A 10,528-nucleotide genomic window follows, 5' to 3' on the forward strand; every position below is an offset into this window, starting at 1 on the left:
TTACCACTGATTTTGAAGTTTTCATAAATGTAAATCTAAGATTCAGTCTATATTTTTTTGGTATAGTTATAAGAAATATTTTCTCTACAAATTTTGCAAATATACATACTTACATACAAAAATGCATATAGGTTTATCAGGCAAATAGGAATGTGTCAAATATTTAGTTTGGAAAGAATAATGTAAAATGTTAACTTTTTTTAAAACAAGCACAAAAATATAGAATTATAGCTGTCAGACTGCTTTTCCTTCAAAACCCTGAAGATACGTTACTTCTTTTATTATGCTTTAAAAAAATAAGGTTAGTAACAGAATTAAATTTACTACTTTACCCTGATTGTGGACATTTAAAATCAGAGAGAAAATGATTGTTTAATAAAAGAGACAGTAACTCACTCTAGGTTCATGAACAATGTCAGCTTTGCCTAGAGAAAGAAATCCAAGTTCTTTTGATGTTTTTAAACAAGACTGTTTAAAGTAACATCTTATTTTAGCTGCTTCTGTGGGACATAGTTGTGGTCCAGGATGTGGTGGTTTCTAAAAGGAAGGAAGGAAGGGCTTGAAGTAGGGCTCTCCCCTTTGGAGCATATGCCTCTCGGGTGGAATTGGAAAGGGCAAGAGGTCTCATGTTGCAGGGTCATTTGTGTATTTCCTTCAGCCTTTGGCATGTCATGGGGCGTTTGCTGTGGGATCTCAAACTACATCTTTTCTCTCATAACCTTTGCTGTCAGATTTAGTTCCTTTACTTGCTCCTTGTAGAGTTATTTTACATGACATTAAGGTTAAGTAGAAGCTTTTATTACTGGTATTTTTGATGTGTATGAATAACCTCCATTCAGAAACAAATTTGTCAACCTTTTTTAAAGTGTCTGTTGCAATTTATGTGTGAAGCGAGGATTTATGAGAGAGAAATCTAGATTTACTGCACCATCTCCAAAAGCAATTCAGGGACTGCAATGTATACCTCTGTGTGCATATACACGTGCACATGGATTTAACACACATAGCTGACAGCTGAAGTAAGAGACTTTGAAAAAAGAATGATGCTGATTGCTAATGATTTGCACAGGAGCGTGGAGATCTGTACTGCAAACCTACTTGCTTCTAGTTCATTTTTGTTTGGAGATCCTTTGTGTCATTCTCCTCTGCATCCTTTTCTGCAGTGCTCTTCTGCTTCCCAAGGCAGCACTCTCCTCTGCCTCACATGTTCTTTGTCAGATAGATAGCCAGCCACCTTTTACTTAAATAGAAAACACAGACAAACTAAAAAACCACCCTTGCATTCATTCTTTAGACAATACACAGTGAAAAAGTGAGTTTTCTTGTGCTACATGTTCTGTATTAAAGTTAATGCTTGTCCTGTCTGTACTAGTGATCTGTTGAGGGAGCTAACTCATTTGTGCCACTCCACTGAATGCAGCTCCTCTTTGTGTGAATCAAATCACTGCTGGGCAGGAAAGTTTGCCAAGCTCCAAGTAAAACAGTATAAGTCAAGACTTGGATAGGACATACTCATAATAGGAGTATTTCACTGCGTATCTAGGTAGTTACAGGTCTTTTTGAGGAAGCTGCCTTGAGAAGTCTCTCAGCACTGTAAATATTCAATGTTCATAGTGTTGATGTAATTAAAGAGCTTTTCAATGGGTTTTCTGCTGATAATATAAGCATAGGGTTTTTCTTGTATTTTATTTTGCTTAATAACCTGACCACCAAATCATCTAATACTGTTGGAATACATAATTCTGTATTAACTATATAGAATTTGTAACACTGTATTTCCAGTTAGTGTTGCTACTAAATTATTAAGATGTGTTTTGTTCAGAGTCTTTTGCTTTCTGTATCAGAAGAGGGCTGTGGCTGATACTAACAGAAAGGTAGGCAGCTGTGCACCTAGGAGGGGAAAATGATAATTGCAGGAAGATTGAATTCAGGGTAGAAAATAGAAATGTTTACAAATTGGCCTATTTTGTGTTTCTGTGGTGGGTGTTAGGCAAATAGGAAAAGTTATTTTGGCTGCTCTGCAGGGTGTGCTAATTTTTAACATTAAAAATAAAAAATGGAATTTCACATACACATGTAAGCAAATAATACATATTTAATAGGCAGGTAGCTGGTAATTGTCTAGAAGAAGTGAATTTCTAGCTTAGTGTTGCAGCCTAAAGTTACTTGAATTTTTTGTGTGGTCTCTTGTATTATGTAGCCAGAACACACTGCTTAACATTTTATCTACCAAAATAATTTTTTAAATTATACAGGGAAATGCGAGACATTTGAAATTTTTATGCTTAGTGCAATACAAACAAAACCAAAAAGTTTAACAGAATTCGCCAGATGCAAATTTTATGAATTTTATTTAGATCGGAACTTTTCCTAGCAAGACAGCCATTTTATCTTGCAGGCATAGGTGTGTATGAACTGGAAAAGGTGAGATGAGGAGTAAAGAGTCTAAACAATGCCTTTGGACATAGGAGTAGTGTCAGAAACACACGGTGTGAGTAAACACAATGCAGTAAGTCCTAGGAACAGAGAAGATGGGAATCCCTTTGGCTGGTCTGGGAGTTTTTGTGATCTTCCTGATGGTTGCAACAAATGTCCACAAAAGCATAGGCTTTGATTTGTCTCAGGAGAGGTAAAGAATTGAGGGAATAAAATTAACTGTATAGATTGATTATTTGAGTAGGAAGTGTTAAAGACAGTAATTACTACAATAGAGATAATTAATCAAAAGCAGCGGTTGATCTCCCACTGTTTGGGTCAAGGTGCTTCAGTAAAGTTGTGGCAGTGATGATTTTAAATGTCAGTATTGAGTGAATTAATAAACAGAGCTTGCAATGAAAGGCTTTCAGTGCTCAGTAAAGTGTGGGATGCTTGGTCAGTGAAGGTGTTGATGCTTCTTGCCCCCAGCCCGTAGATGCTGCTCAAGTGCTGGGTCATTCTCAGTAAGAACCAAGGTTGCAATGCTCTTCTGTCTCTAGGCTAGAATAATTCAGATTGCCAGCTTCTAAACTGTGCATCAGGGCTGATCTCAGATTTATTCTGCCTGCTGCTGGAGAGAGGAAGATTGTGCTGTATGCAGAAAGGATGAGTTTTCATTTGTCAGTCAGTTAGCAGAGAACACCATGCAGGCTGTCCAGGAGATGCTGTATCAGACTATTGGTTTTACTGCACCACACCCCCCTCCCAACCTCCCAGCATCACAAAAAGAGTTTACTGCTTTAGAATTTAGAATTTAGAAGTGGTAAAAACTTTTAACTGCAGATGTTCTGCATCTCTTTACGTCACTAAAATCTGATGGGTTGGAGGAATCAATCAAAATTAAGAGGGGCTTTTTATATTGTGCAAGAAATGCTTTTTATAGTTGGCTGTATTCAAGTGGTTAAAAGGCCACAATTTTTAAGGAAGTGGGTTTAATTTTTAAATGAAAAAAGGTGGCTTAGGAAGAGAGGAGAATAACAAGCTTAGTAAAATATAGCTGGATTGTGATGAACCACAAACTTCTTCAGAAGTGAATGGTAGTACCTACAGCAAACCAGGGAGAAATCTAAACATGTCATTTAAAACAGGTTTAAAAAGTCTGAAACCGAACTGTCACATTGAATCTCTCTCAAACCTGGGACACAGTTCTTTGAAAGCCTTTGGCTAAAGTGCAGAATCAGAAGCAGCTTTACAGCGCTACTGCTAGGAAGTTTGCAAGACAGTCCGTCAGCACTGCCAACAGAGTATTTCCTGCAAGTAAAATCTGTCTTGCTCAGCTCAGAGATCCAACTCCTGTTTCTATCTAACATCATATTTTGAAATGTTAGTCTTCCTATTTAAATTTTATATTTTGTTTCCACTTAGGACTATTACAGGCTGCTAAACAAAACTCCAAACACCTTTTCTAATAATTTAAAATTACACTGTTAAATGCAAATTTACCTTTTAAACAGCATCACTTCTAAATGCAAATAGCATGTCTACACACTTGTGATGGATTATTATTGAATAAACATAAGGTCTTCTTTATGTGTATTTGATGCTCTAGTAGCACAAGTCTAATGATTATTTAAGTTTGGTATTTCCTGTAATATCTGATAGACTTCTAAACACAGCAGTGACTTCTAGAAAGTGATATCGAAGAGAGAAGCAGAGATAAACCAAATTAATTCACCTCAGGGGGCTATAAAAATACAAATGTAAAAATCTATTTTTACAAACCCATGATTTCTGATCTGAGGCTTTTGACTTCAGACAGGTGCTTTATTAAAACTCTCTCATATATTTTTACATGAGAATATCCACCAATGCAATGAGAAGTGAAGGCACTCATCACCTTGCAAAAGTCAATATGTCACCACATGGTCTGGTAATGCAATTTACTTTCTTTTTCCTTGGATTTGCAGGCAGGAGGTTCCCAGGTCATCTTCACTAATCCTCTGGAGATTGTAAAGATTCGGTTGCAGGTAGCAGGAGAAATTACTACAGGACCCAGAGTCAGTGCCCTCTCTGTTATAAAAGATTTAGGCTTTCTTGGTCTTTATAAGGTATGTACTTCTGCTTTGAGTGCCTTCATCCTTTTATGCTAAACTTCTATATTGTTGAAACAAAAACTGTTAAAAACAAAGACATCTTTTGAATTTAAGAGCAATCTCTTCCTGCAGGGCAGCCCCACAGTGGAAAACTGAAGAAAACTCACTTCTATATTAATGGCAGTGGGATACAAAAAAATACTCCTCCATTCTATCCTTTGGGCTTTTATGCCAAGCTACAGGGAGTCCTGTATTGCAGACCTGCTGGCTTCTGGCACTGCTCATTTCATTTGGTGGGGTTTAGTGAAAAGTTTCTTTAGCTTTCCCTGTGCGTTGTTCTTATATTTATTTTGAATCTCGGTATCTCTATTGTTATCTTTGCAGCAGGATATTCTCTTTGTCTTAATAAATTGATGGCAGTGAAACAGCAGTGAAGTTTAGTAGGATTCAGATTTTTAAGAAGTTAAGTGGTGGGATTTGTCAATAAATTCCACTGAAAAAAGCCTGTTCTGTATGGTACTTCAGCAGAATGCCAGTCAACAGATTCCTTCCCTGCAGGTATACTTACTGCCATCATTACAGATCAGGTGTAATGGAGCAGAAGCTATTAGTTTCCTTAAACAAGGAAGAGTGTTTCTTCCTGTATCTTCTGCCAGTGCAAGGGGTAATACGTAAATTCAGCAGTTACATTAGCTGTGCACTTACAAAACATTGCTTTATGTGATTTGCCCATAGACCTGCAATAATACTATAAAAATGTGCACATTTACTTTTAGAGCTGAAGCTTTTGTTTTGAATTTGGTAGATGAGATTCGTGACTGTTGTGTTTCCTTATTAAACTGCACCAAATTTGCAGCATTTTTTTCTCTTTTTGCTTATCTTCCAGTGCAGCTTCCCTGGTCAAACAGATGATGATCAGTGTGAGGTCTTACAGTGCTCACTGGTATTTTAGTAGTGCCTTTGTGTTTGGTAGAAAAAAGGCTGGCAGGGGCTTGTCTTCCTGCTTCCCTGGTTTTCAGAAAGACATAAAGACTGATCTTTGTCACTTCTTTCATTGCCTTTGGACGCACAGTGTGTAGAAAGTATTTATCCTAAGTACTGATGTCAGGATTGATGTCATGTATAACTTCCAAACTGATACATGAGCCTTCGATCTTCCTCATTCCAGACACTTAGTTTAGATATGCTTTATTCTTATTTTCAAATTCCCTGTATCATATGTTTCCTGAGACATTTTATTTTCTGTGTTATTTATGTGGTAGATCAAATGAGTTTGTACTTTCAGGGCTCAAGCTGCTTACTGGATATCAATTTTAGCCTCATTTACAGAATTTATTTGCATTATGTCTCTTTGCTCTGTGTCAGGGTGCCAAAGCATGTTTCCTCAGAGACATTCCCTTTTCTGCAATCTACTTTCCGGTTTATGCTCATAGTAAACTGATGTTTGCTGATGAAAGTGGCCATGTGGGAGGGCTTAATCTCCTTGCAGCTGGAGCCATTGCAGGTAATTTTGCAGAATGTTTCCTAAAAGTAATTTTTTTTTGTGAGTAATATTTAATATTCATTTGGTAGCCCCATAAAAAGGAAGGGTACTGTACCATTGTATCTGATTTAATCTAAATTTGATCACTTTTATCCTTAGTGGGAGGCGATGTAATTTTGATGAGAGCTAATTACATTTGCATAATGTGGATAAACAGCGTAATGCAGCTCAGCAACTTGTAGTCAAATTTGATCTGTCTGTCTCAATGGGGTTTTACTTGTTACTGAGCTCTCAGAGTTGAAGGCTAATTTGAATCTTTGATGAACATAAAATGAGACATCATAAGAGCTAAGAAGAAAATGACTTATCCAGGTTTGGATTCTGGAATAACTGAAAAGAAACTTTGTTCAGATGAAATTGCTGAACATAGGGCATTAGTTTGTAAAGAAGTTGAAGTACCATACTCTGAAATTTAAAGTATTTTACAGCATCTCAAACAAGTTTAGTATAAAGACAATATTCAGCTGTGATAAAAAGCTGTTTTTACTAAACACAAGGGGTACAAAGGACTAGATGGAGGAACTGTAATGGTGGATATTTAAAACATGCAGATAGAGCTGGCCAAATTCTGCACTGCCAAGGATGAGCTCAGCAGATGAAAACCAGGTATCTGTACACAGCCTCGCAAGTGGGAATGATTCAGTGTCAGAATCTGCAGTTCAGAGTTCAGAAACACCATTGGGCTGAGCAAAACCCTTTGCTACTTGTTACAGTTATAAGGGATCACTATAGAGATATATATGTCAATTGTGAGTGCTGTGTGAGAACAGCAGTTTCCCATATCAGACTTGACATATAGCTTGGCTGCGCCTTCTCGGTGCCAGTTGGCGTGTTCCTTGTGCCAGAGGGAAGGGAGACCACTTAGAAAACATCTAACAGATTTGTAGCCCTGTTCATTCTTTAGTATTGCAGAGCGGCCAGAAATGGAAAATTATTTAGCTTATTATACACATACAATACTCATATATAATATACTTTTAATTTGTGTTTCCTATAAGAGTTTTTAGACTGCAACTTCACAGTTTCTCTTTGTTTCATTAGTGTTTCTGTGTTGCTCATACTAAGGATGAATCCCTATTAAAAATGTACGTAAATCTCATAGGCCTGGTTTTACAGCATGTACAGGAATCTGCCTCTCTGAATTGCAAATTTCACATTCTCAATTGCTCACTCAAACCCGGTTACTCGTGCGCAGCAGGCAAGAATACAGTCTGAAGGGATCTGCCTGTAAGGAAAATCTGCATATGATTGCTGTCTGTGTATGCTCACAGGCTCAACTGCAGTGCTTGTGTTTTCCTTTAAAACCTCCTGAACTGGTCAGTGACACTTCAGAGTTTGTCATCACCTATGCAATCAGTGACTTGTTATCCATTTTTAATTCAGTATTAACCAATTGTAAAAGTTTAACAGAAGTCAAAATTAATTTCATGATTTTAAGTCAGAAGATGGTTCCTCTTTGTAGGGAGATGAAGTTTTTATAGTATTCAGAAGTATTCAGAAATATCTCAGATAACACAGTTATACACTGTGGAGTACATTTCTGAAAACTTTCTCCTTTCCTTTGACTAGAAAGCCGAGAGTGGTGCCTTGGAAGTGGAGATTTGTTCTTCCATCACTGTTGGCTAATATCACGCTGTTGGTACTAAGCAGACTTGTAAAACACCTTCATTGTCCTCAGTCTTTTTATGGCTTGCCTACTGAAGTAAGCAGCATCTATTCTCCTACAGAACAGTCCAAACAGCAGTTTAGACATATTTCTGTAGAGATGGGGTTTTAAGCAGTAGTTTTTCTCATCAACACCTTTAACAAATGGATGCATAGAATTCAATTTCCAAATCAATCATCTATGTAATTTGCAAAATATGTTGTAGAGTACAAATACAGTCAATTTGCACAACTAATTTTTATGTATTACATATATTGCCAGTTTTATTACCTTGTTTCAAACTACTGCTACGGCCAGACCACTAAAAGATGCTGAGAATGGGTTTTGATAGTTTATTTCCTTTACTACCAGTTTCAGCCTTTAAATTTAGAAGAAAGTCAGAACGATTATCTCAGGCACAACAGTTTATATGAGCATCAAGTAAGAACCTGCATTTTTTTTTTTGTAATGTCTAGCCCTTGTAAAAAATACGAAAGTTTGCACTTGTATTTTTCAGTTGTAAGTGTTTCATCTTTTACAAGATCCTTTGTGCAAATTAAATGTGGTTTTCTTCTAAAAGGTGTGCCTGCTGCTTCTTTGGTAACCCCTGCTGATGTCATCAAGACAAGACTGCAAGTGGCAGCTCGCGCTGGCCAGACAACATACAGTGGAGTTGTTGACTGCTTCAGAAAGATTCTAAGGGAAGAAGGCCCTTCAGCTTTGTGGAAGGGAGCTGGAGGTGAGAAAAAAAATTAAGGCTGACCCCAAACCTGCAAATTAGCACTTGCTTTGTTAAGGACTCAAATCAGAGCGGTATTTACAAGGTCTGATTGTGAAAAATGTAACACCTTGTTAAAAATGTTTAGCTTCTCTCCTGAGGAATTGCTCTATTTGTTTAACACTATGATTTGTAATATTTAACAGCTCGTGTGTTCAGATCTTCACCCCAGTTTGGTGTTACTTTGGTCACTTATGAACTTCTGCAGAGATGGTTATATGTTGATTTTGGAGGCCAGTAAGTCAAGTATTTGCTGTTTAGCTTGCACAAAATAACTGCCAAATTTAAAGAAAAAAACCCAAAGTTTTTCATGCATGCAGCCCATTAAAACTAGTTGACTTTGAGCACCTGTACTTAAAATTGCAGCATGTAAAAAAATTCCCCCCCCCCCCCCCCCCCCCCCCCGTCCTTATAATTGAGGGAAACTTGCATGCCACTTCTAATCAGATGAGGAGATAAAGAGCCATTTCACATTTATTTCAGTATGCTGATTTGTATTTCCATTGTCGCAAGATAGTTTTGTCCATTTTCCTCGTGACACTGGAAGCTAAAAGAATTTACAAAAGTATCAGTAAAAACGTAACTTCATTTTTGGGTTCGATGTAAAATTAAGTAGTGATCTGACCTCATGCGTTTCACCACAGGAGTCAATTAATTAGGGTCAGCTTTAACAGTCTTCCATATTCAGACAAAAGACTTAAGTATTTAAGCCTGAATATGTCTATTTAAAGTCCTTTCTTATAAAATCTAGACTAACAAAATGACCTTTTTTTTTTGTCCAAACAGCAAACCCGCTGGATCAGAATCTACCCCCAAAACACGAATTTCAGATCTTCCTCCTGTTAACCCTGCACATATAGGAGGATACAGACTTGCTACAGCTACGTTTGCTGGTATAGAAAATAAATTTGGTTTATATCTTCCAAAGTTTCGAGCTCCTGCCACCACCTCAGCTCAAGCACACAGTAGCAGCTGAGTCCAGAAAAGATGTTTCAAATCAACAAAGTGATGCCGTGGAAAGAGTTCACAAGAGTACTGCTGTATTTTTTTCCAGTCAGCTGCATGCGTTCTAGCTGAACTGAGCTTGCAAATCTAATTGCTCCTTTCAAATATTCATACATACCTGCATTTATTTATTTCCACACAAGGAACTGATTGAAGCTGTGGTTCTCTGCCTCGTTTTAACCACTGGCATGAAGCTGTAGCCTAGACATTGCCTTGCACAGCTTGCATTTAATGTTACTGTACATATTGTACATCTTTGTACAGAGACATCAGGGCATCTATACACGTACGTTTATATAATGGGTATTGCAGTTCAAAATAGTTTGAAATGTACAGATGTTTTGAAGGTGTTTTGTTAACAGTCGTGACAATAAAATGTTTAAAAATGCTTGTGTCAGTTTGTTTTTTTGAATTCATAGGAAGTTGTCCAGTATGATTGTTTTTCCGTCCACAGAGGAAATGTGAAGATCAGATGCACAGATGCATTTAATGAATGGACAGGACAGGACAGAGCCTCTGCAGGAGTGCCCTTCACTGCTAGTTACAGCAAAGGAATTGAAATGCAATGTGCTGGCTCGTAAGTGTTAGAGAACACAGTAATTAGATGAGCACATGTCAAAATTTTATTTTGCAGCACTACTTTGTGACACGGAATTCCCTCACAATACACGGCAATACTAAACGTGTACTAGATATTACTTCTATGGTAGCATATTCAAAACACAGTGAGAGATTTGCCAGTTACTAATATTCTCAAGAATTTTTACAGGGCTTATTACTCAGAGTGCCTTTTTTCCTGAATAGAAAATGTATAAAATTGAAAGCATTCTCTCTGTTTCTAGATTTACCATGTGTTACCATGAGATTTGGTTAGTTGGGGGGGAGAGGGAAGGCAACCTACTTTTGTATTATTTTTATATGCAAAACTGATTGTTTTTATTTACAGGTGAGTGGAAGTAAAAGGAGAAGAGAAAGTGAAAGTTTGAACTATTTCTGGCTTAGTGTCTGCCAAAAGTTTCCCCGGTGTAATATTTAAATGCAAAAATGGC

General features: G+C 37.2%; 1 protein-coding gene across 2 annotated transcripts in view; it reads left to right on the forward strand.

The window, feature by feature from the left end:
- SLC25A12 (solute carrier family 25 member 12) overlaps window positions 1–9,867 on the forward strand; it is a 46,189-nt gene extending 36,322 nt beyond the window's left edge. Inside the window, exons 14-18 of one of the 2 annotated variants that reach the window (XM_066322831.1) lie at window positions 4,383–4,523; window positions 5,874–6,012; window positions 8,277–8,435; window positions 8,621–8,711; window positions 9,261–9,867. In XM_066322831.1, coding sequence (XP_066178928.1) covers window positions 4,383–4,523; window positions 5,874–6,012; window positions 8,277–8,435; window positions 8,621–8,711; window positions 9,261–9,450 — 720 coding nt within the window. In that variant the 3' untranslated portion in view covers window positions 9,451–9,867. The remainder of the gene's footprint in view (window positions 1–4,382; window positions 4,524–5,873; window positions 6,013–8,276; window positions 8,436–8,620; window positions 8,712–9,260) is intronic. The other variant, XM_066322832.1, reaches the window with a different exon arrangement.
- Window positions 9,868–10,528: the final 661 nt, after the last annotated feature.

The sequence above is a fragment of the Sylvia atricapilla genome, chromosome 7, assembly GCF_009819655.1.
Source record: "Sylvia atricapilla isolate bSylAtr1 chromosome 7, bSylAtr1.pri, whole genome shotgun sequence".
NCBI classification, from domain to species: Eukaryota; Metazoa; Chordata; class Aves; order Passeriformes; family Sylviidae; genus Sylvia; species Sylvia atricapilla.